This window comes from Mytilus californianus, unplaced genomic scaffold (assembly GCF_021869535.1).
Source record: "Mytilus californianus isolate M0D057914Y unplaced genomic scaffold, xbMytCali1.0.p SCAF_1, whole genome shotgun sequence".
Classification (NCBI taxonomy): domain Eukaryota; kingdom Metazoa; phylum Mollusca; class Bivalvia; order Mytilida; family Mytilidae; genus Mytilus; species Mytilus californianus.
In genome coordinates this window covers 7,679,646-7,707,213 of record NW_026262581.1, presented here as the reverse complement: position 1 = coordinate 7,707,213, position 27,568 = coordinate 7,679,646, and the positions used below count along the sequence as shown (strand labels likewise).

Here is a 27,568-nt window from a genome sequence, read left to right as displayed (position 1 = left end):
AGCAGTTTATTTTGTTATGCTCAAATTGTCTGTGTTAGGTAATAATGTCTCAATAACAAACATGCTTCTGAAAATATGCTGCTTGTTTTGAAAGATAATAAACCAGAGATAAAATAAAGATTCTTCATTTACAAACATTTAATGAGGTGTTAGAAGTGGTATCTGAAAAATCAACATGAAACTCTAATCTAATTACTTCTAAGAGGGTCAAAGGGGGGAGACATTTTTTCTTAGATCTATCCTTTATCATAAGTGCTTGTGTAAATTTTAAATGGAAATTTTGCTGTTTTACTCTAAGTATGTGGTTTTCCTGGAAACATTGAAATCAACTGTTTCTGTAAGTCTTCATAAAATTCCAAATGTAATGTACTTTTATGAACCTCTGCTAGCTGAAAGTGGCTCATTTTACTATTAAATTCTTATACTTAATGGTTCCTTAATCCAAATGTAATATTTCTAACTAAACTATGATATAAATCTTTAGAAAGGTATTTCAGAATCATTTTTTTCATTAAAACTTGTGTTACATAATAGAAGTATAAATTTTTATCTTTTTAAATGTTCATCCAAAAAACTATTAGAAAATCAGATAAACCCTGAGACATGGGTGTAAACAGGTATGAACTATTTATCTATTTAATCAGGATACATGCATGTAGGATTGTGGCAAAAGTCAAAAAGTTCTTAGATGAATAGTGTTTCTCTGTGGTATAGGGGCCTCGATAGCTGAGTGGTATAAGTAGTCCAACTACTGTATCACTAGCCTGTCAATACTGAGGTTGTGAGTTCGAGTCCCAAACGTGCATTCTTATTCAATCTTGATTGACTGGGATTGTCAACTTTCCTACCAAAGGTCGTGGTTTTCTCAGGGCTCTCAGGCTTCCTCCACCAATAAAAACTGGCCGCCACAAAATAGCCAATAGTGCTGAAAGCAGTGTTAAACAAAAATCAATAAATACTCTATGGTATAAAGTAAACTCTAAAGTTTAAAATATTAACTTTCACTTGTGGGTACTCCAAAAAAGTTTTATTCAAATTTTCAGCTGCCATGTCTAATTTTTACACTCCACAGATATAGGTTTTGTGGTTATTAACACACACTGCAGACTTCATAACCCTGTAAAACTTGTTAAAAACACTAACATTAAGGTCTTTACCGACAGTGACTGGGTAAACACATACTTTAATGTATATTCAATGATAAATGATTACATGAATGAAGAGATTTGGGGTATCAGTGAGCATGGTAAGACAAGAGCGCTAATATTGTTCACTACAGCCAAACAAGACATGCAAATGTCAGCATATGTCCTTCATCTATAGACAAATTTATACCGTTTTTCAAGTGCTACTTTTTTTTCCCCACCTTAGATTGAAGGGGGGTTATGTTTTTCATCCTGTGCGTCTGTCGTTTGTAGATTCTTTTTGTCCGTCAGTCTGTCCTGTATCAGGTTAACGTTTTTGTTTTAGGTAGTTTGTGATGAAACTGTGGTCAAGTCATCATCTTTCAACTTATCATACATGTTCATTATGATATGAACTCTATAAAAAATATGCCAAATTAGGATTTTGACCCAGATTTTGAGGTTCACTCTGTTCAGGTTAAAGTTTTGGTGTAAGGTAGCTTAAAGTAGTTATAACAGTAAACAGCAAACATGATCATCAATGCAAGATCTACAAGAAGACTTAAACCATCATAGTTTTGATCAATTTTAGTATTTTAGTCTATTAATAAATTTTTGATACACTGACATAGACTGAAAATAGAAAAAAATGGTCATCAATAGAAAATACACAAAACTACCAACATGACTGAAACCATCATTTGACTCTTAATGTGAGTTTTTACCCTTAAATGACTATTTAATTTTTTACTAATTATTATTTATTTCTATTATCTTGACAACATTAATGATTTTTAAGGAAGTATCAACATGGCATATTTTTCACGGTCAGTGATTCATCACTCCTTGAAGCCTGTTGTTGCATGATATCCATATTGTATGTTACTTTCAATTATGATTGTGATTATGCAAACTGTGTAAATATTCCAGGTCTATGGTTTTCTTCTTAAATTCCTGTTGATAGATTGAATCTGTTTGCTTCTTTTCAATGGCCATGGTTGTCTTAACTGAGAAATGTTTCTGAGTTGTTAGAAGCCTTGATGTATTTAAAAATGTTAGTTTTTTGTAAGTTTTGTTGAAACCTTAGTTTCTTTTTATTACTTAGCAACTTGACTCTCATTTGTAAGATGAACTATCTAGTAAACCCAGGTAACTTTAATTTCTGTTGTATGAACAACAGGAAAGTTTTCAAATTTCCAGTAAGCTGTACACTGAAATTGCCACCATACTAAAGTAAAAGTTATATAACTTAAAGTAACTATTGGTTTCTTTTGTGGCTGTATTTATCAATCATTTTTCCAACTACTTCTAGGGAAGAGCTTAACATGTTACTTACATATCAGGAGTATTTCAATTGTCATGCTGACATTATTAAATTTCAATGAAACTCACTAAATTTGTGAATCAGATACCTGTTATTTACATGTATTATAAAAACATATTTTTTCTCACAAGAATTCGATAAAATGAGAATTTTTCAACAGCTGTTTAAAAATATGTCAGACTTTGAAACTCAAAATTGCTCATGTCAAACTCTATAAAACTAAAAAAGTAAATGATAACACCTGAACAAGCTATACATGTGACTTGATTTCAATATATATAACAACTATTGGTTATTAAATATCTGTAGATAACATTCAAATTGGACTGACCAGAGTTACATGAAAATTATTGAATATTTGTATGATTTTCCTTTCAATCTTTGAAAATATGATAAAAGTGATTGAAACCAAGACAGCAGTTATGACAGGAAGGCTAGATAGCCCCATTAAATAAAATGGCCAGGATGGGAAATATGAATTATCTAAATGATTTTATTCAGTGCTATGTAGCTAGAGTATTTTAAGCATTTAGCCTGGGTAATCCTAAATGTGAATATTTTGGCATTAGTTGCAATTTATGCAGGCTTTTCACATTTTGTATACCAATTAGATTTTCTTAATGTTGGGATATTATAGTTATTCACAACAAGAAATTGAATAGAAAGAATAAATCATAAATGATTTAATTATAAAGCTTTCTTTGAAGATAGGTAGATAATATTAAAGCCTGGTAGGATTTTGAAGAGAAACATTTGTTAACAAACTAACCATGAAAAGCATGTAAATCAATGCTTGGTATAATGATTTGGTAATATTGGTCTAAATACTCGCCATTTACTGCTTCCATCGAGGGAAAATTGAGGTTACGATCTTGTGCAAGTAGCATCATCTAGAAAACCTAATCATCAAACAAGTGGATATTGATTACGAATAAATATTTTCATAAATTGATGGAAATTTCATAACGGAATAATATATTTTCATGGAAATGTGTAAAATTGAGTTAGATTTCTAGATGATATTGGACCTTAATTAAATATCAATCCTACTTGTATCTTTATATAAGAAATGAAAAGTGAGAGGACAAATTCAGTCTGAAGAATAATCTATAGGAGTCAATAAAAAGCAATTCAGATAATTTTATAAACGCTAAAATTTCTGTTAATATTAATGGTTTTATTTACCTATTTCACAATTCTTTGTCCTCAACCTGCACCTTGGGAAATTGTGATGTTTTGGTACATTATTTCATTATGACATAATTCTAGATGGGTTCTTTTAGTTGAATGGTATCGTGTTACACTGCATCATTACTTGTCTGTCCCACTCCACTATTTTTTTGTGAACATTCTTAGTCAAAGAAATTCCCAAGACATATTTCTGCTCTTTTGCACAATGTCATTTTGACCAGAATAGTTTTCTGTCAGGAATTTCAGTCAATGATGCTTTTGTATGTTGTATATGATATAGTTAAACATGTTGAAAGAGCAGAAAAGTAAGTCATGAAACTTTTTCTATGTCTTGTTTCAATTTTAAAGGTAGTGAAATGTTTTTGCCTGTTGGATAAATTTAAAAATATTTTGAGAATTGATATCATAATGACAGAATCTTTAAAATTTTCTACTAGTTTCTACAAGAATTAATTGAAATATGAACTTAATAATTAATAATTAATTATTGTTATTGGATATTAACATGTCGGGTTATTTATATCAGACAAATATTTTTGTATAGCTTTTACTGCAACTTATCTGTCACCTGACAGGCAAAACTGGGACATATGATGATTTCTTCTGTCAAATACCATGTCATTATCAGTGTCTCACTTATTATGTTAATTATCAACATTTTTAAAACAGCTTGATAAACTCAACCAAACTGGAAAGATTCTAGTCTACAGGACATGAAGATTTGCACCATCTAGTTTTTTTTATATGTTTAACTTCTTTTTTATGCCATATATTTATTTAAGCAGTAAGTAAGCATTGATAAAAGCACATTTGTATGAAGCGCTGGAATACTTTTCAGAGGGGGCTTCTGTGGCCTAGTGGTCTAAGTAGTCGAACAACTGTATTGCTAGCCTGTCAACACTGCGCTCAACTCCAATCTTAATACACTAAAATTGTCAGTTTTTATACCGAAGGTCATTTGGTTCTCTCCAGGGACTCCAGCTCCCTCCACCAATAAAAACTGATCACCTTGAAATAGCCCAATAGTTAACCCTTTCCTCCATCATGACGCCTTTTGTTTTTTCGTAAATTGTTTTGCTATGAATTAGGCTGTTATTTTTCACAGTTGAATTGTTTCATATTTTTCATATCAGGGTCTTTTATAGCCGATTATACGGTATGGGTTTTCTCATTGTTGAAGGCTGTACAGTTGCCTATAATTGCTTACATCCACTTCATTTGAATTTTGGTGGATAGTTGTCTCATTGGCAATCATACCACATCTCCTTATTTTTATATTGCTGAGTGTCAACTAACTGGAAAATGCTGAGCAAATATGTAAGACCATCATTAACATTTACACATTCTTGACACTTGATGCAATTCACATCAATATTTGTCAACAAGGAGAGAAAGTTATAATTGAGTCTCAGGTGACATAAAAAATATCAATTGTTATAATTATCATTGACATTTATACCAGGCATCAATCATACATGTAATTCTGACAAATTATTTCACTATTATATGAATAATGTAACAATGATAAATAATTTTTATGATGGAGTAATTGACTTGTAATAGCCGTAAATTGTTGGTGTTGCTGACAAAAGTAATCTTTTCCATATATAGAATAATAATGGCTGGTAGTTTTACATACTTCAGATATTTATGCTGTTATTTATGATGGAAATGAACTGAATCAGTTTAATTACCCAAAATGCCTTATATTGGATTACTTTGAAATTAAAGAAATTGTGCACGGTAGTTCTTTACCATACTTACAGAGATCAGAAAACAAATCCAGCTATAAATCTCAGAATCATTGATAATATTCCCTATAAACTACGCTCAAATGCTAATAGGGAACCTTTCCTTGTACCAGTTCTACAATTAAAAGTTCAAGAAGTGAAAAAGAAAAATCACCATTTTTTCCTCAAAATATTTCACTGAATAAAAAGAAAAATGCTTGCTTCTAAACATTCAAACAACACACACACATTTGGACAGATTAACTCCCTACTTATGGAGTAGCGATCGTGAAATCAACAAATATTTAGAATGTTCAATAATACCTTTTTCATGTCCAGTATAAAAAAGTAAGAAGAAACCAAAGATCAATCAACATCATATGTCAAAAAAGGAAACAATAAAATTGAGAATGGAAATGGGAATGTGTCAAAGAGACAACAACCCGACCGAAGAGCAGAAAACAACCGAAGGCCAGCAATGGGTCTTCAATACAGCGAGAAAATCCTGCATGACCAAAAGAAAACAAAGTCAAAGAATATGAACAAGAGTCAACAAAACACTCAGAAAACCCTCTACACAACCAAAGGGCTTCCAAAACACTACACAGAAAACCCTCTACACAACCAAAGGGCTTCCAAAACACTACACAGAAAACCCTCTACACAACCAAAGGGCTTCCAAAACACTTCACAGAAAACCCTCTACACAACCAAAGGGCTTCCAAAACACTACACAGAAAACCCTCTACACAACCAAAGGGCTTTCAAAACACTACACAGAAAACCCTCTACACAACCAAAGGGCTTCCAAAACACTACACAGAAAACCCTCTACACAACCAAAGGGCTTCCTTCATATGTACTGCTACCTATAGGTCAGGATAATTCAGATGTAAAAAGATTCAGAGAATAAAAAAATTAAGTACCCTACACAGACAAGGATAGTAGTTGATTCATTATTCCTGAAGAAAGGTCAGAAATATTCATCAGAACTTAGATATCATGGCCCAGCTGACCAATGTTGGTAAATCAGATGTCAATAAATCAATACTAAATAGGTCTATTGAAAGCAGAGACTTCGGTACTGCATAATCTCAGTAAATGCAGGGAATTTTTTGCTCACCAGACACAGTGAATAAGGAAATATATACTCATTTGACTTAGTGGATGCTTAAACACCAGTATAAGTTAAGACACAGTTGATATAGCAAAAAGAGTAGACATTAGACCACTACAGCAATATCAATGCTCAATAAACCAACAAATATAGAGATATGGACTGGTGTATAATCTCAATAGACCCTGTAAAAACTATTCAGTTGGCTAACTGAATGCTATGCTTCAATTTTCATAGGGACTTAAAAGAATGAAGTAAATGCTGTGTAAAAAGAGACCTAATTAATGCATCAATACACAGATGACCCAAAAAAATCTAGCACATACATATATATTAGTATAGGCTTCTTGCAAAAGGAATTAAACAATCCAGTCAACCAAGGTTGTAAAATAAGCACTTGTAAATCAAACAACAAAGTTTGTATTCATTATCTAAGAACCAAGGTCATTTTTCTCGGAATTGTTAACATGGTTAATGTACCTAGTTGAGTTTTTCCCCTTCTGACCTTACGATATAGTGCATAAAAATGATTAAAAAAATATATCAAAATGAACCATGTAACCTTTAAAGTATCAATAAGGCATAAAACCACTGATGTTTGTTCAACTTTGTTTGAATGTATGGTCTATTATCTTTTCAGTATATCAGCATTATTCTGCAATCTGTTGCTGAAACAAGAAAGTTCAATAAGTATAAACTTAAATGAAATGAAACAATTAAGGACTGTTATTTGTCATCTTGTAGCATAGTACTTAGTAGTTATTTATAGGAGAAAATGTGTATTTAATATGATAAATAAACCTCACAGTAAAAACTTTTGACCTAAGTAATAAGTTACAAGTCTCTGTCATATTTTTATTTACCTGTATAAAAAAGTAAGGTTTGAAATGGTAGGGATGGATATTTCTGTGAAAATAAAGAATAGTATTGAGAACAAAACTCCCATTACATATATTAGTCCTATTATTGGAACATAGTATTGAGAACAAACAAATATCAGATCATATACCAGAATTTCTCCTGGAACAGACACACCAGTATGGGAACAAAACTCACTACATATCACTCCTATTACTGGATCAGACACCAGTATGGGAACAAAGCTCTCATTGCATATCAGTCCTATTACTGGATAAGACAAAACAGTATGGGGACCAAACAAGAAGATCATATACCAGTCCTACTTCTGGAACTTACAAAATACTATGGGGAACAGACATAGATAAGATCATCACATACCAGTCATGTTACTGAAACAGACAATTAGTATGAGGAACAAAGATAAGATCACATACCAGTCCTTCTACTTGAACAGACCAATTGGTAGGTAGATCAAACATCACACACCAGTCCTATATACATCTGGAGCAGATGAAATACTGGGAACAAAGATAACTTTTAGATCACAACTGTCAAAACTACAGGAAAAGACAGAATAGTATGGGGATTCAACAATGTTCACATACATGTCCTACTTCTGGAATAAACAGAATAGTAAGTGGATTGAACAAAGTTCACATACCATTCATGCTACTAGAACAGACAGAATAGTATTGGGATTGAACAAAAATAACATACCAATCATGCTACTGAAACAGACAGAATAGTATTGGGATTGAACAAAGATAACAAACCATTCATGCTACTAGAACAGACAGAATAGTATTGGGATTGAACAAAGATAACATACCAATAATGCTACTAGAAAAGACAGAATAGTGTTGGGATGGAACAAAGATAACATACCAATCATGCTACTAGAACAGACAGAATAGTATTGGGATGGAACAAAGATAACAAACCAATCATGCTACTAGAACAGACAGAATAGTATTGGGATTGAACAAAGATAACATACCAATCATGCTACTAGAACAGACAGAATAGTATTGGGATTGAACAAAAATAACATACCAATCATGCTACTGAAACAGACAGAATAGTATTGGGATTGAACAAAGATAACAAACCATTCATGCTACTAAAACAGACAGAATAGTAAGTGGATTGAACAAAGATAACACACCAATCATGCTACTAGAACAGACAGAATAGTATTGGGATTGAACAAAGATAACATTCCAATAATGCTACTAGAACAGACAGAATAGTGTTGGGATGGAACAAAGATAACATACCAATCATGCTACTAGAACAGACAGAATAGTATTGGGATGGAACAAAGATAACATACCAATCATGCTACTGGAACAGACAGAATAGTATTGGGATTGAACAAAGATAACATACCAATCATGCTACTAGAACAGACAGAATAGTATTGGGATTGAACAGAGATTACATACCAATCATGCTACTAGAACAGACAGAATAGTATTGGGATTGAACAAAGATAACACTCATGTCATGCTACTCGAACAGACAGAACAGTATTGGGATTGAACAAAGATAACATACCAATCATGCTACTAGAACAGACAGAATAGTAAATGGATTGAACAAAGATAACATACCAATCATGCTACTAGAACAGACAGAATAGTATTGGGATTGAACAAAAATAACATACCAATCATGCTACTGAAACAGACAGAATAGTATTGGGATTGAACAAAGATAACATACCAATAATGCTACTAGAACAGACAGAATAGTGTTGGGATGGAACAAAGATAACATACCAATCATGCTACTAGAACAGACAGAATAGTATTGGGATGGAACAAAGATAACATACAAATCATGCTACTGGAACAGACAGAATAGTATTGGGATTGAACAAAGATAACATACCAATCATGCTACTAGAACAGACAGAATAGTATTGGGATTGAACAGAGATTACATACCAATCATGCTACTAGAACAGACAGAATAGTATTGGGATTGAACAAAGATAACACTCATGTCATGCTACTCGAACAGACAGAACAGTATTGGGATTGAACAAAGATAACATACCAATCATGCTACTAGAACAGACAGAATAGTAAATGGATTGAACAAAGATAACATACCAATCATGCTACTAGAACAGACAGAATAGTATTGGGATTGAACAAAAATAACATACCAATCATGCTACTGAAACAGACAGAATAGTATTGGGATTGAACAGAGATTACATACCAATCATGCTACTAGAACAGACAGAATAGTATTGGGATTGAACAAAGATAACACTCATGTCATGCTACTCGAACAGACAGAACAGTATTGGGATTGAACAAAGATAACATACCAATCATGCTACTAGAACAGACAGAATAGTAAATGGATTGAACAAAGATAACATACCAATCATGCTACTAGAACAGACAGAATAGTATTGGGATTGAACAAAAATAACATACCAATCATGCTACTGAAACAGACAGAATAGTATTGGGATTGAACAAAGATAACATACCAATAATGCTACTAGAACAGACAGAATAGTATTGGGATTGAACAAAGATAACATACCAATCATGCTTCTAGAACAGACAGAATAGTATTGAGATTGAACAAAAATAACATACCAATCATGCGACTAGAACAGACAGAATAGTATTGGGATTGAACAAAAATAACATACCAATCATGCGACTAGAACAGACAGAATAGTATTGGGATTGAACAAAGATAACATACCAATCATGCTACTGAAACAGACAGAATAGTGTTGGGATGGAACAAAGATAACATACCAATCATGCTACTAGAACAGACAGAATAGTATTGGGATTGAACAAAAATAACATACCAATCATGCTACTGAAACAGAAAGAATAGTATTGGGATTGAACAAAGATAACAAACCATTCATGCTACTAGAACAGACAGAATAGTATTGGGATTGAACAAAGATAACATACCAATCATGCTACTAGAACAGACAGAATAGTGTTGGGATGGAACAAAGATAACATACCAATCATGCTACTAGAACAGACAGAATAGTATTGGGATGGAACAAAGATAACATACCAATCATGCTACTAGAACAGACAGAATAGTATTGGGATGGAACAAAGATAACATACCAATCATGCTACTAGAACAGACAGAATAGTATTGGGATGGAACAAAGATAACATACCAATAATGCTACTAGAACAGACAGAATAGTTTTGGGATTGAACAAAGATAACATACCAATCATGCTATTAGAACAGACAGAATAGTAAGTGGATTGAACAAAGATAACATACCAATCATGCTACTAGAACAGACAGAATAGTATTGGGATTGAACAAAAATAACATACCAATCATGCTACTGAAACAGACAGAATAGTATTGGGATTGAACAAAGATAACAAACCATTCATGCTACTAGAACAGACAGAATAGTAAGTGGATTGAACAAAGATAACACACCAATCATGCTACTAGAACAGACAGAATAGTATTGGGATGGAACAAAGATAACATACCAATCATGCTACTGAAACAGACAGAATAGTAATGGGATTGAACAAAGATAACATACCAATAATGCTACTAGAACAGACAGAATAGTTTTGGGATTGAACAAAGATAACATACCAATCATGCTATTAGAACAGACAGAATAGTATTGGGATGGAACAAAGATAACATACCAATCATGCTACTGAAACAGACAGAATAGTATTGGGATTGAACAAAGATATTATTACTGGAAGGCACAAATTTTATGAGGTTATGAAAGATTTGTTCATTTCTTATTGCTTTTCTTAATTTTAAAGTTAAAAATATGATCCTTGATTGACAAGTTTCACCAGTATTTTGATTTGCAGTCTTACTTGTAGAATCTCTGATGAAGTGATGAAATAAGTTTTACCTTTTCAGTTAAACTCAATCTTACACTGCTATTGTAGGTAATCAAGTCTTGCTTCCCCAAAGATGGCAAGTTGCACTCAATCTTTTACATTTGATAGGGTAGGACCTGCTACTGACTGAATGTAAATGTTTTTTAGGGTATTCAAGTTTCTTAGTGATTTGCCTATACTTTTTGGTCCTTTTCAGTTAATATATCAGCTCTTCAAAGTTTGTATTTGGTTTTGGATTTTCTAAATATTTTGGTCTAAAAAGCATCACTGAAGAGACTTTTATTGCTGAAATTTGCATCTGTTGCAGTAAAATTGGCACTGTAAATGATATTCTTCTATGCACCAATGAAAGTGACCACGAGGAATTCGGTCAAACTTAGCATCAGATGTATTATTTGCTTGTCATTTATATGCAACTGTGAAGACATTATTTCCTACAGTTAACTTATTCCAAATAATCATTCTATTCGAATTGTTTGCTGTTGGTCTATTATCTGCAAATTGTTTCCCAGTTGCTAAACCAAAAAACTATTGTTTTGTAAATAACTTAATTGTTTATACTGTAAACAACATTATTGCCTATAGTGTTCTTTATTTATCACACAAGATGTTGCTGTTAGTCTTGTGGTAATGATTTGCCAAGTTTTGAATGCTGATCATAAGTCATGGTGTTTTCAAACAAATGTTATAATTCTGTAAGTGTCATTGAAATTGAAAGAAATTTTATTGTTTTTGGTGTCCCATTGAGATACACAAGTCATTTAGCATGTTCGTTTCTATTTGTATTATATTGAAATCAAGTATTTTATGTTAATAGTCATTTTAGTTTGACCAATGTTTTAAGAATTACGAAACACTAATTAAAGTCATAAGTTGTCCAAGTTGTTAGACTTAATGCAAATTGTGTCAAATCTTACTTAGCAAAACCATGTCTGTTTGTGTTGTACAACAGATGTATTGTTATTGTTGTTATGTAAGAATACAATTATTGTTGATTTTGTATCAAATCATAGCTCATGTTGTTTATCTTGTATTAGCACAGATGTTTTGTCGTTTTTGTTGCATTATTTGTTGCATTAATTGTATGATCTTATTGCTGGTGTTGTATCTTAGCATATCAGTGGTCATTAAAACTTATCTAGTATTTTATAGGATTAACATGAAGGTTGTCACATGAGGAGCAGGATATGCTTACCCTTTTTGAGCACCTGAGATCACCCCAGTATTTTGTGGGGTTCGTGTTGTTCAGTCTTTAGTTATCTTTGTTGTGTTTTGTGTACTGTTGTTTGTCTGTCTGTCTGTCTGTTTGTTTGTTTCCTTTTTTAGTCATTGTGTGTTAGTTTATTTTCAACTTATGAGTTTGATTGTTGGCTTGTTATCTTTCACCTTTCTTTTACGTTGTTTATTCAAATCAGATTTGTTATTTGTTTGGGCTGTATTAGGACATATCCATTATTTTTCTGTATTTGGCCAGATTACTTCCATTATGTTGGTATTTTATCTGAGCACATGAATTGTCATTATTGGTACAAGTTTATTCTAGGTCTTTTTTGTTGGTATTGAAATATCAGAGTACATCCATAATCATAACACGTTTATATAAAAGCTCATTTTGTTGTTGTCAGTTTATAAACAGACCACATTCATTCATATTAGGTTTTATTTTGACAGTTTACCATATATTTTGTTGGTGTTTATTTTATCAAGCACAATCATAGGTGCTATTTTATGAAAGCATGTATTTGTTTAGTGATATGCTAAGTTAAGAAGACAAAATTGTTATTGGTGTTATGTCAACACCTAATTGTTGGTGTTTTATCTAGGTTTAACAGTTTATTTTGGTGTTTTATCAAGACGCAAAAGTTGTTGTTGGTGATTTATCTAGGATAAGCAGTTGATTTTGGTGTTGTATCAAAACACAAAAGTTGTTGTGGTGTTGTATCAACACACAAAAGTTGTTGGTGTTTTATCAAGATTCAAAAGTTGTTGTTGGTAATCAGTTTAATCTTACAAATAAGCAACTATCATGACATAAAACAAATACCAACAATACTCATTTTGCCTTTTTATATCATCAGAAACAACCATGGTATCCTGTTACAACACCATTCTGCCTTGATAGAACACCAGCAACAGTAATGCCTAGATAAAAGACCAACAACAACTTGTGTGTCTTGATAAAACACCAACAATGTTTGTGTCTTGATACAACACCACAACAACTTTTGTGTTTTAATACAACACCAAAATCAACTGTTAAGCCTAGATAAAACACCAGAAACAACTTTTGTGTCATCATACAACACCACAACAACTTTTGTGTCTTCATACAACACCACAACAACTTTTGTGTCTTCATACAACACCACAACAACTTTTGTGTCTTCATACAACACCACAACAACTTTTGTGTCTTCATACAACACCAAAATCAACTGCTAATCCTAGATAAATCACCAACAACAACAGTCCACAAAACACTACATTAAAGACTTAAAATTAAGCATTATCAGCCCCACCAAAAACTTGTGGTGAACTCTTTGCTCATGTTTACTGTTTCTGCTCCACTGGTGATACCATCAGGTTACTTCAGAGGTGTCATAGTAAGTACTTAGGCTTTATTTATACCATACCAGATTGGTAAATGTCTCATTTCTGACCATAATACATTACCAAATTCACAAACCACAAATGTTGATTTTGGTGTTTGAGGTTAAGGTTTTATTGAAGTTAAGTCTTTGGTATGGTTTAATATTGTCAGTATTCTAATTTTTGTAAGTAGGCTTATTATTGGTCTAATTTACAATTTGTAGTTGAAGTATTATATAGAATATGTCATTATCGTACAAAACTATAACCATTGTGTTTGAGTAGTCTTTCATATTGTTAAAAATGTATCATTATTTTACTTATGTGTGGCAGCTTTATTGTTATTTGGTGTGTAAGTTAACAATAATTTGTACTTTGAAGAAGAAAGTGGTTGCCTTTCAATTGACACACAGTGTAAATCCATGATAACAATCAGAGAGGCACTTAAAGCACATGAACTGTAGCTAATTTGCCAATTATATTGAGATTATGAAAAGGCTAGATATTATGATGAATAGAATTAGGCACTTTGGCAAAAAAAAAAACAGCTAAGAAGATAAAAGAGGACACAAAAACTGATAAGGGAGAGATATGGACTCCTGTCAGACTCTGTTAATGTTATGTCAGATTCAATCCAAGTCTACAGGGAACTCTATATTTCTTTACTAATTTCTGTTGCATACATTTATATTTTATCAAGTTTCTTGATAACGGGGCATGTAAGTTCTTCAGTATTTTTATGTATTTTTCACATGGAGCAAGATACTTCAAAGATGAATACCTTTGAAATTGCGTTCCGCCTATAATATTAATTCCCATTATAAACTGCAAAAAATGGGTTTATGAATTTGTACCTGGCTATTTTGCATTTAAAAATGTTTTAAAGGGAATTGACAGTTTTTGATTGCACATAGTATTATTACCTACTTCAAATAATTTTATTTTGATCCAACATTATATCCATGTCTCTTCATACAACCATTAAGTGCTTGATTTAACATGAGATTATGATGCACTTTTAAGCCAAACAAATCTCATTTCATTTTTTACAGTCTAAACTCGACAAAATGAATGTAGCAACCATACAAATTTTCTTTTAATGAAGTTTAAGTGGTATAAAAAATACATTGTCAAAGGCAAAGAGGAACTCTACTTTATAGCCTAATACCCTGAAAAAGAGTATGTTGTGCAATTGAAAGGTTTAAGTAAGGAAATACTTGGTGTCTGCTGGGTTGACAATAGACTGTGATTTACTTTTCAATTTTATCACCAGATATAGAATCCTAGACCATTGATACACTAAACAATCACTCTCTAACAGGGACTGAACCCTTTTTCTCAGATTGTAGTGCAAGGCTTTCATACTATCTCACATTCAAGGTTCGATCAATAGTGGTACAGTTGAAATTTGGAAGGACAAATTTTGGCCTTCTGATATTAAGAATGTATACTTCTGCGCTGCATTGTGAAATTTACATTGGGTGACTTTAGTCTCTAAACTGATCACTGGTTCATGTGCCCATATGTGCATACACTAGAGTAAGCACATACTCATTTTGAAAATTTAGATTTTTTAAGCATATTGAATATTGTTTTTGAGTCAAACGACCCTTAAGGTATCTCCACCATATTGCATTCTTTAATGTTTGATATCCATCTAATATGATCAGTGTTTTCATATTTTGACATTATACTACAACTGATTTATTATAGATACTGTTTTTGAAACTAGATAAATAGAGCCAAACTTCATTGAAGTCACTACATTATTTTTTTGCACTTATATTTTGGTATTTCTAATGATCATGTGGTCAATTGAATTAATAGATTTAGCTCTGAATTATATATAAGAATAATAGATACAAAACCAATTGTATGCTATGATAAAGTAACAGTATTTGACTATGAGGCTTCCTAATGCAACCTTAATGTTTTTTATGACAATATTGGTATGGAGGTTACATTCTTGTCTCAGATGGGGTATAAACTAATCATCTAGAGACATCTTTTCTCATTATCTGTTCCAATTATCTTGAATAATATATATTTCATGAAAGCAAGGTTTACATAGATGAACATTTTTTACTGGGGAAAATATGTATAAAAATCCAAGTTGACTGTCTTAGATGGACAGCTGATGGAATTTTTCTGTCATAAGTTGCCCAATACTTGATTAGAGGATGGTTTTTACGTGTCTTGGATAATTAACTGCACATTTATCTAACACAAAGGTGTGTGATTGTACATAAAAGAGAATTGCATGACAGAATCATTTAGCCTTTTTCCTTGTTAGGTTCTTGGTTAAACCTGATACTGCAAGCCTGACAGAGGGTATTGTTATCATTCTGTACCATGTATTCCCAGGGTCACCTTTATCATCATTTAACTGAAATAGTTTCCTAATTAAGAAAAGTCATTACAATTACCCAGTCACAAGTAGTTTGTACATAATGGAGAAAAAGACATTAAAATTTTCAAATCAGTTGGTCCTCATTTTTAAAGGGTTTTTAATTGCCAACGACAAGACTTAATATTTTATGGATTTTTTGCTTGGACAAGATTTACTGTTTAAACTGTACTTAATTTTTTGTAAGTTTTGTGTTATACTTTATCTATTGAAAATTAAAAAAAATTTTAACAGACTAAAAATTCAGCTCTACTAGTTAGTAATTTACATATTCTCTTAAGTTTTCTAGTAAAAATTTTATGGCATTTAGATATTTCAAATCTTGGGTGGTTACACATGTAATGAAACAATTTAAATCCAATTTGTTAGATTCATCTTAAAAGTCTTATTTTTTTTAATGCCTTTAGCTCTAAATATGAATATATTATCTTTTATCATAAACATCTTATAGCTTTTCTCCTTTAAAACCAGAATGAATCAACTCAATTTTAAAGGTGTTTTCTTTTTTGAATAACATGTATTAAAGTAAATCTTATTTTGAATTTTCAAAGTGCTAGGTTCATGTTTTACTTTCCTGATCCTTTTAAGAATATTTTGAAGTACTGGCATAATATTTAAACAAAAGTGAGTCTGATTATTGGTGTTGTAAATGATTTTTAGTGACAATGATGGTCTGAGAAATAGCTGAAGCATAGTATATAAAAATTACTGAGACTGACAATACCTATTAACCACCCTGAATATCCACAAACAAGCTGATAAAAATTGTTTATTTTCCCAGCTTTGTTATTTATTTGTCATGGAGTAATATATTTTTGACATGTAAAAGTATTCACATATGTGAATGTAGAATGTAGACTGGACCTCATGCTATGAACAATCATCAGATATAATGCTAAAATAACATTCAAACCTCAGTTTTGTACAAAAAAACATTTTTCTTATTTTGAGATAAGTTTCGAAATGTAAGGGAGTAAATTTTTTTTCATAAAATCTGTTCCATGAATTGATGTTTTTCTCTAATTGCATGTGTTTGTCAACTTATATATAATGACTTGGCTATGTTTTGCAATAAGCATATACAATATACCAAAAATATTTTGTTTTAAAGATTCTCTCGTGAAATACAGCACAGTTCCATGAACATTATTATCACCATGACATTTATTTGAAAAAGAGAGGCAAAAGATACCAAAGGGATTTTCAAACTCATAAGTCGAAAAACAAACTGACAATGCCATGGAAAAAAACGAAAAACTTCAAAAAGACAATTAACAGTACACAAAACACAACATAGAAAACTAAAGACTGACCAACACGAACGGCTCACCAAAATTCGGGTGTGATCTCAAGTGCTCTGAAGAATAAAAATCAGCATTTTTTGGTAACGTTTTGCTTTCAAAATTCCATTTTCATAGCACTTTTTAAGAAGTCATATCATGATGTCAAAAATTGCCTAGAATGACCTTTGTCTATTCATTGAACTCAACTAGAATTACAGGTTTATTAGAAGATGATATGCCATATTGAAAAAACATTACATGCATATTAATAGGGAATAAAAACTGCTAAACACTAGCTTTTTATTGCAACAATAACTGCTTCTCCCCAGGACATGAATTACTCATATTTCAGTATAATATTAGAGTCTTTTAGGATTCAGGAAAGGAGCTGTTAGATATAAATATAATAATACATTGATATCTCATGATACAGTCTCCATACATAGAAATGAGTATTTATACAACGTTCTGTAAAATGTTGAAAACCGTAAACAGAGAATGTTATTTTTTATGATTTTTTTTTTGTCATTTTGGCTGCGATGATTGACCAATTAATGGAATGACACAATTGTATTATCCACCTTACATTTGTACAATGTTCTTTACATTGGTAGTCCTGTATGCCACCAGTAAATCTCTTTGACCACCTAATGTAATGGAAGGAATTATGAAATCCTCAATTTGACAATTTTGATAATTTTTCAATTAAATCATTAATTAAAAAATTATTTAATTTGTTTTTAAAAATATTTCAAATCTTAATTTTGTCTTTTGATGTTGCTCATTTTTTGGGAGCCAAGTTGAGATTGAAAGAATTAGGACCTAATAAGATATTATGGATTTTCATTCAGTGTGTAGCAAAATTGTCTTGATTTTATACAAAACTCAACCTCAGGACTTACTGATGTATGGAGGGCCATGGGCACCTGCAAAGCTGATGTTTAATATATAAGATATGATACATGAGGGATTGGAGGGATTGGGGGGTCAATATAAAGATAAGAAGAATGTGGCATGATTCCCAATGAGACGTTACTCTCCATCAGAGATCAAGTGATGTAGAATATTTTTTTGGTTAAGGGTTAAAATTCAGAACTTCAATTCTGTTTAAGGTGCCCTTTTTTCAAAAGAGGAGTTCAATGGAGTTTTGCAGAGTAGAATTTCTGATGTGTGAAAATTTGTAATAAACATTGTAATGACATGTGGTAACAAATCATGATAGTCATTAGGGAGTATAAAACAGTGAAATAACTTTACTTTAAGTCTGCCTAAGATTAAGTATGAAAAAGATGTGAAAAGAAACAGAAATATTTTTTTTTCTTGTGTACTAAGATATAAGGATAAAAAGTACATGGAGAGAACTACAACTAGGGAAATGAGCAATCCTAGTAAATTAAGATGGAAGTATATCTTAACTTCCACTAGTGGAGTTCTAACTCACAACCTTTGTGTGGATAGGCTTAGGTGAACTACTTAGATCACATGGCCTCCAAGGACCACCAGAAACAATAATATTCCCATGATGCAACTCTATTTCTGAAATGCTTTCAGAAAATGATAAATCACAAACATGAAGAGATGGAGTGCAAGATATTGAAATTAGATTCTAAAAATGTCAGATTTTTTGTAGGAAGTGTTTTTGTTTTTAAGGAGCAAAAAAGTTATATTTTTGGCGTTTATGAAAGTTGATAAATTAAATTATATTTGATACATGAAAACATGGGGAGATGGATCGAAATTAATATCTTTTATCATATCTTTCAGGTGTTTATTTCAGTATTTAAGGAATATTATATTTCAGTTAATAAGTTTAATATTTATTTATGAAGATAAGACATTTGTATCCAGTGGTTATTCGTGTAATACAAGGTTACTTTGCTCCCAGTTCACCTTATATTAGGTTAATTAGTTATTCTTTATCAGCATGTGTGTTTCTCAAAATATGTATTGGAGAACTTTGATGATCAAAAACGTACATCAATAAAAGCAAAGTAGAGACCAAACCATTGCCATGCAGTTAAAACAGATAACAAACAACAATTAACCAGATCAAAACTTTAAAATCTACAGGGGTGAACCATTTGTTTAACTACCAGTTTCTATACTGTATTGCCTGTTGATGTCTCTCATATATCAATACATGTATTCCCAATTCATAAAATAGTATCGAACCAGTCAAAAGTTAAGGGCATGCCTGGTGATAGTTATTCAAGAAAAATTGCATCACACATCATACTTTTTTAACAATGTTTATCAAAGGAAGTGAAGTACTGCGGGTTTGAATTGGGCTGCCAACAGTTTCTGTGCAATACCTTACGAACAGCTTAACCAATACTTTTTAAATTTTAAAATGTTGTTAGTGATGACAAAATGGAGGTCAAGGTCAATATTGACAATGTTCACTTTTACCTTACAAGAGTTTTGTCTTTGATAGACTGGAAAATGGCACTTTATAATGTCTTTTCAGTGCAAGAAATATGAATGAACCCTTCAACTAAAGTTTTTTTCAAATTTTAATATATTATATTGTTACTGATGACAAAATAGAGGTCCATTAAGTTAGATATTGACAATTTTCATTTTTTCTGTTTAGGAGTCATGGTCCTTAATAGATTGGAAAATGTCACTCTACTTCTAGACGGGCACACACAGAATGTGTCAAGTCAAACAAGCCCAAAAGCACCATACATTGGAATACACCAATTTGATTCATACTAGCTGCCTTCTTGAGTTCAACAATGGTTTATACTTTCAAAATACAGAAAACCTGGTTTGCTGTCAATAAGACAGCTCATTTCTTGTTTTTATTATTAACACATGTGGCATACTTAAATTATTTTGTCACAAATATCCTCTCATGAAATACACACAAGTTCTGTGTAACATTAGCATTAGTATGACATAATTTGTAAGCATTAAAAAAGTTAACTTAGAGGTTTTGCTTTCCCAAAACATCCATTTTCATAGCATTTTTCAATAAATTTTATCATTAGTTCATGTAATCATTTCATAGACAAAAATATTCAAAAAATTGAAATAAGAATCCCCACCTTCTCAAAGAAAGAAATTCAATTGCAAGATCAATATGGTTATTAAATGAACAATGTATGTTTTACAACATATGGTCTATAGATGGGTAAAGGAGGAGGTTTTTGTGCATGTAAAACTGGTTTCACCCCATCAACTTTTGTACCTGTACCAAGTCTGGCTATCTGCACAATGTGTTGTTACCTGTTGGTTTTCTTTGTTTGTACGTTTGTTTTTTTGGGAGGAGTTGGGGTGTTAATGGTTCATGTGGTCTGTCATACTGTCTATTCCCGATATCCTTTTTATGTACAATTAGGTAATTTCCATTGTGATTTCACCAAAGTCTGATATGCAGCTAGCTACAGAACCATAGCTCTTAGGTCCTTATGATATCATAAAGACCTATCAGAGCTACGGTTCCGCAGCTAATATGCCACTTCATGTTAAACAACCAACAATCAATCTATCTATTTGTTCTATATAATTACACACATATTTCTCCTGTGACTTAATTTGATTATATATTTTTTTGACAGATTTGAAGAAGTCACAGCATCTTGTAATAGGCCTATGTTTTACATTAGTCCTCCAAGGTAAGTGTTTATTTTATGAAATATGTCTGTTGACAATCCTTTTAGAGTGTGTGTATTGCTATTTATCTTGAACTTTAAAAAAAATATGTCTATCATGTGGTGAAGTATCCTAAGTAAAAGATTTTGTAGATCAACATCCAGTTTAATTGAAAACGTTTTGTTTTTAAAGTTTTATCCCTGGCTTGACAATACATACATGTATATACAATAAGTATAGGAGTCTCTTAGACTCTACACTTGAGATGGAGGTTGCTTGTACATGCTTTTTTTTTTGGTGGAAAAAATTTCAAGATTATGAGCCTCTCAACATCTATAGCTAGATTTTATTTTGAAATAAGTGTAATACCAGTTTGATGTTATGTATATCGTAAAACCTGGTCCAAGTGGAATTTCTTGCTCCTTAAGTCAGGAATAAGACAATTGTTTTTCATTTGTTTTATTATATTTTCCTGTTTTTTGTAGGAATACTTAGATTTTTTATTTTTATGCTTAGATATTCTGCTTATGTAAATCTGACCAACTCATTAATTCCACAAAATAGGAATGATTCACAAGATTGTACTACTGTCCAGTTTATCAAACCCTTATGTTGTTGTATACAGTTGTCCTTCTGAATTTCTCTATAAGAAGAATCTTTTATTCCAATTTAAGAACAAAGCAATTGAAAATATGCCCTTTGTGAGACCATGCACTGAGCTAAGATTGTTTATTCTTGATAATGTACCCCATGTTTTTTTTCATGTTTACTCTAAATTGTGTAAATTTCATCATTGCTTGAGAATATAGGAACAAATGGCTTTGTACTAAAGTTATGCTTTAGATAGAACATTCAAATTACTCTTATTTACAGAGCAAATTGAAACAGAAAATTCTTCATCCTAATTTAGGGAGTTTAAGCTCATAAACATGTAATACATTCTGCAGAAGTTTACTGGAATTCCTGAAATCTTTACAAAGTTGTGTTTAATGGATATGTGAAGCATTGTTTTATTACCCAGAGAAAGTAAATGCATTAACATTAGCAGTTTTACTTGTCAACTGCTTAAACAAATGTTTCTGAAAATTCTGTTGTGTAATGGAAACGTGGTAAAACTTGTGAAACAATAACTGAAAATACTTTTTACTAATATTTTTATGTAAAATTTACTGATGAAGCATGCATTATAAAACAAGGCTTAGTCAAAGTATTATAAAACTTTAATTCAGTTTAAAATGTGTTAATGATGGAATATGTTTATGGAAGGCACATAACTCAATATACTTTGTAAATACATTGTGAAAACTTGCGTATAATGTTTATTTTATACCTATTATAATGGTTTTGTAAGAATAAAACAGTAAGAGAAGCATCATCTGGTGTTTTGTGAATGTCTGTTAAATGATAAAATTCTAACTGAATAATTTAAGTCCTTGTATTGTGCTACTCTATGATGAGCTGGTAGGAGATATTGATTAGGCAAGGGTCTGTTTTATTTGGGCTAATAAATTTCTTTTATAAGAAGGCATTGAATGATATATTTGTCAAAATATCAGAGCCTGTTTTTAATATCGAGTTTCATAACTCTACTCACCCTACTGGCAAGAAAGTTAGCAGAATATGAAAGATACATAACTAGCTGCTTTTGTTAAGATTTTGTTTACTTCATACAGATGTAAAACTCACCTTTTTATCAAAAAACTTTTCACCAAGCAACATGCATAATCTAGAATTATCTATTTTTTGTTTTATAAAAAATGAAAGAATGAAAAGAAGGAAAGCTGTGGTTTGTATTGAATGCTTGACTGATATTTCTGATAACAAGCCTAGATAGATTATAATCGCTTCCGAAATTTGTCTTTAATTGAGGAGAACATTATTCTCTACATTGTGCAAATGAAAATTCTATATGATTTCATTTATTCATTTTAATGTCTATAAATCTATGGATGACATAAAAGTTCACTCAGACATTTGCTAAAATTGAAATTTTTCAAATATATGGTGATGCTCTTGAAATTTCTAAGGATACAGATCATTATCATCAAGTGTGGGTGATAAACACATATGAATTATGTAATTTTTATATCCTGTGAAGTGTCAGTTTTGAATATTTGATATGAATCAGTTGGAAAGAGATTTTTTTCTGTTATACAGAATGACTTATACTATACTGTCTGTTCTGTGCCATATGACCTTGAAAAAATGCTGGAATATAAAAGCATTCAGATACCAGTAGTACTTTCAGGGTCCATGAATCATACGTTTATTTTATTTTGGCTGGTTTTATTTCTTGTGCTTTATACCATTTTAGCTTTAGAAATAAGAAGTCATATGGTTCTAAATTGATTTTTTATTTACTAGAATATAACCAGCCTGCGAAAAATAGAGGACATCTTTCATGCGTAAAGCTTCTTCATAAAATCTGATTGGGAAAACTATGCTTATATTGCTGAAGTGACTTCTTGTCATGTTCTTCGTATTTTCATGTTCATATTTGTCCTGCACTTCCAAATATCTAAAATTCACATAGCCTTGTTAAAATTACAAACTACTCTGTTATTCCAAACACATTGATTCCAGAAATATTGATATCGCTAGTAATCAATTATAAGATCATTGTTTAATTAAACAGAAAGATTACTAAATTATAATATTTCTATTTAAACAGATTGTTAGCTTTACCAATATTATTTCTATTAAAGGATGATTGATATGACTTGGACATACAATAACAGCATTATTCATTTCCTATTTAATTACAGCAAACAATAGATTTATTATTAAACTTGTAAGGAATGATGGATACCAAATAGGACATGGAGAAATTACATGTACTCATCTTCCATTTAATTATTGCAAACAATAGTTTGACAGTCAAACCTGTAATTTTATTGAGAGTCAGGGTTGACCACTTAAATGCACTGGATATTTTCAATAGAAATATCACATTCTATTAGCAAGGTCGTCTTGGGTCATACCTAAGGTCAGTATCAGGTCACAGTCTGACTCCCATAAATAACTTGTCTAATTGAACATGCCAAAGTAAATGAATTACACATAGTAATTGAGAAGAATTTAAATTGAAATATATTTAAAGCAGGTTTGTCTTGGTGTGAGTAATGGTATATTATTTTTGTATGGTCACTAGTTTATTGTATAAATCTTAATGTCCAGCAGACTTCTAACTGCCATTTGACACTTTCTAGTGTCATAGGTCAATGGTTAGGGTGTCAGTGTGTGTGTGGGTTTGTTTTCCTTTGTAGAAAAATTAAACTTAAAAAAAAAATTAAATTCATTGTAAAGAAAAATGTAAAGGAACTTATTTCTTATTTTGTTGCTTTCCCATAATCCTACTAACCTCCACTATATTTTTTATTGGATGGATTTAATTTTGATGGGTGTATAATCTATATTGGGCATGTTAGTTCGGAGATGTAAGTACAAGCATATTTTAATGAATTATATTATTAAGGATGACACAGGGATATGTTACATGTAAACTCAGAGGCTAATTTCAATTATTATATTATCATTTATAATACAAAAGGCTTTGAAATTTGTTTTTAGTGAGGATCACAAACAAAAGTCTATGTGAAAACAAGGAATTGTATATTTAAAAGGAATGGAAACGCGGCTCGAGATCAATAGGGATATCCGCAGAGCACCCGCAGAGCTATAATCCATGTCTGTCTCAGTCGGAAGTATGATAAATAATATAAAGAATCATAAAGAATCATGACGGAGGTCCATTTCCTGTCATAAAGATCGGTCTTTTAATTCACGGGGTCATCTTGCTTGAGAAGATATAAAGGAGAGAGAACCCCAAAATCAAGAATAAACTTTTAATCCATGAAAAAGGCAAGGCCTTAGGTATCATTTCAATGCCTCATCAAACATACGTTTGTAATATTGTATTATGTAAATTCTCATTAAAATAGACCTTGGTCTTGAAACTTGAGCGAGTTTCATCCGGATTACAAAACAAAAAATACTGTGTTTTGATTTTTTTCTAAAAGCTCGACAACTACGAAGTGCAAAACAAAACAGTTGATATCATTATGAAGCTGAAACCTTATTCTATCATTTTGCCCTTTTTTAAGTTTCTGGTAAAATTTCTGAATTTTCTACGATTTTTCGAAATTTCAGTTTTGAATTTCATTATTCTGTCAAAATATGTCTATCAATCTGGGAGTGTACTACGATTTCTTTTAAATATTGGAAAGTAGAAAGAACAAAGTGAGAAAATGAGATATCATTTTAAAGAAGGAATATTTTCCTACAGTTAGGTCTAAATTACGAATGCTAAATGTAATTGGTACAATGCAAATGATTTTATTTCGAAACATGTTGAAAATTTGAAGTAGTGCGTCAATAAATACATCGACACTTCGTATTTTGGTAAGGGTTAAATAACTACTTGAAATAGATGTGACATTGACATACAACCTAAAAGATTAATCTTTTTTCTATCACATAGTGTTGGTTTTATGAAAATGGTGATAAAAACAAATTTGCTATGATTTTTCAAAATCCCATGTTTATAGTTCACTTTTACGCCATTTTGTTCAGTCAAGTTCCACACCGACGAAGTCGGAAATTACAGGCAAGAAATGTATATAAGACTTCCGATTGGGATTGATTGTGCCGTTTTATACACGATTTTAATCATTTATCTTTTGTCAAATACTATTTTTATACTTAATTGTAGTTTGGTATTGTAGTTTGCCATTATTAAGCTTTGCAGCAAATTACCACAAGCTTAAAAGCAAAACAGTTCCTTCCTTTTTTTTTCTAGAAGAGCAGTAGTCTAGAGGTCGCAAAATATTTCTTCGGTGTTAAAATAAATAATATGCGAATGTCGGAAAGTTTTAACTGTTTCTAATTAAAAAAATTATTGCACCACGGCATAATTTAGCATTTATTAACAGGTGAGCTCGGCGTGATTTCTTTTTGACAATTTAAATCAGGGACAGCCTATAGTTAATATACACTGTTCCTGCTTAAATATATATATGACAGAAATTAGCTGTTCAATGATACATGATAGATTATACCTGCAAATTGGATATCCCATACCGGTGTTTATTATAACACCTATTATCTAAGTTCTTTTATCTAGACAAAATACTACATCTGTTCACGTACTTCTTCCTTTATACTTTTCTATACCAGTCATATTCCAAAATTGAAAAGTTATTTTTTAACTTTTTGCATTACCTTAAATCTTTTTAAAAACTCGTATAATGTCAGATTTCATCTATTAATTGATCTTAATTGTTGCATACCATCGTAAAATATCAAGAGGAGGTGCAAGAAAAAAAAATGTTTTTCAGAAGTAACTTTGTTTAAGGTTGTATTTTTTGTTTATTTCATTTAAGGAATTGTATATCTAAATAGACAATTTCTTGTTTCATTTCATGATTAAATGACCAAGTTCGATAACTACTGCCAGATAAGTAATGAGCCAGTAAGAGCGACGGGATGTAATTAACACACCACCCAAGTCAGAGATGCATCATACAATTTTCTTTGAAGTCGGTCGCGTTTCCATTCCTTTTAAATATACAATTCCTTGGTGAAAATAATTCTATTTATTATATTTTAAGTGTTGTTTTGTTGTTGAGAAGAAAGCAGTGCATCTTCAATCATTTTTTATTTGAAAATAATCCTATATGATGTTTCAAGTGTTGTATTGTTGACATATAGAAAGCAATGTACATATAATCAGTTTTTCAAAGTTTTCTTATTGGCAAGAATACAGGGCTAGCATCATGAAAATAAGTGGTGACCATTCTAAGGTTTATTAAACCATTTATATCAAAACAAAACTAGAACACTGAAGGCAAAATCCCAGGCCTATAGGAATATTTTATATTAACTTTTGAAGTAGGCTATTATTTTCCCTATCCCTTAAGTTATTTTTTTTACCCTTCATTCTGACATGACGTTCTTCTTTCGCTTTGGAAATAAAGCTATCTTCAAAATCCGGACAAGTCTTATGGGTCCACTTCTATTTACAAAAGTTCAAAATTAACATGGCATTACATTTGCCCACTATTCATGTATTGGCACCTTGCTAACGCTCGTCTACGAAAGTAACAAATACATTACCTTATATAATATAACCCATGTTAAAAAAGCATGGAGCATGGCATGATAAAATAAATCAAATCAAGAATAAAGAAGGTTTATCACATCAGCAATAAATAAGAAATTGAACTGGTACTGGGAGGTGCTTTTATAGAATTCCAATAGAGTACATGACAGTAAGTCTTTAATGATTAGATGTCTAATGATGTTGTTATCAAGAATGAACTGTTAATGGACATTTTTTGTTCCGGATGAATTCTCATCTTTATCTTTAAGTTTTACCTTATCATATCAATGCCAATGCTGTACTCAGATAGAACACAAAGAATAAGAAAGTAGAAATAATTTGAATTCCCA

General features: G+C 31.3%; 1 protein-coding gene across 5 annotated transcripts in view; it reads left to right on the top strand.

The window, feature by feature from the left end:
* The window catches only part of LOC127698726 (tyrosine-protein kinase transmembrane receptor Ror-like), a 144,786-nt gene that overhangs the window by 25,917 nt on the left and 91,301 nt on the right, over positions 1 to 27,568 (top strand). For all 5 annotated transcript variants that reach the window (XM_052202375.1, XM_052202392.1, XM_052202356.1 and 2 more), the window contains exon 3: positions 21,085 to 21,141. In XM_052202375.1, coding sequence (XP_052058335.1) covers positions 21,085 to 21,141 — 57 coding nt within the window. The remainder of the gene's footprint in view (positions 1 to 21,084; positions 21,142 to 27,568) is intronic.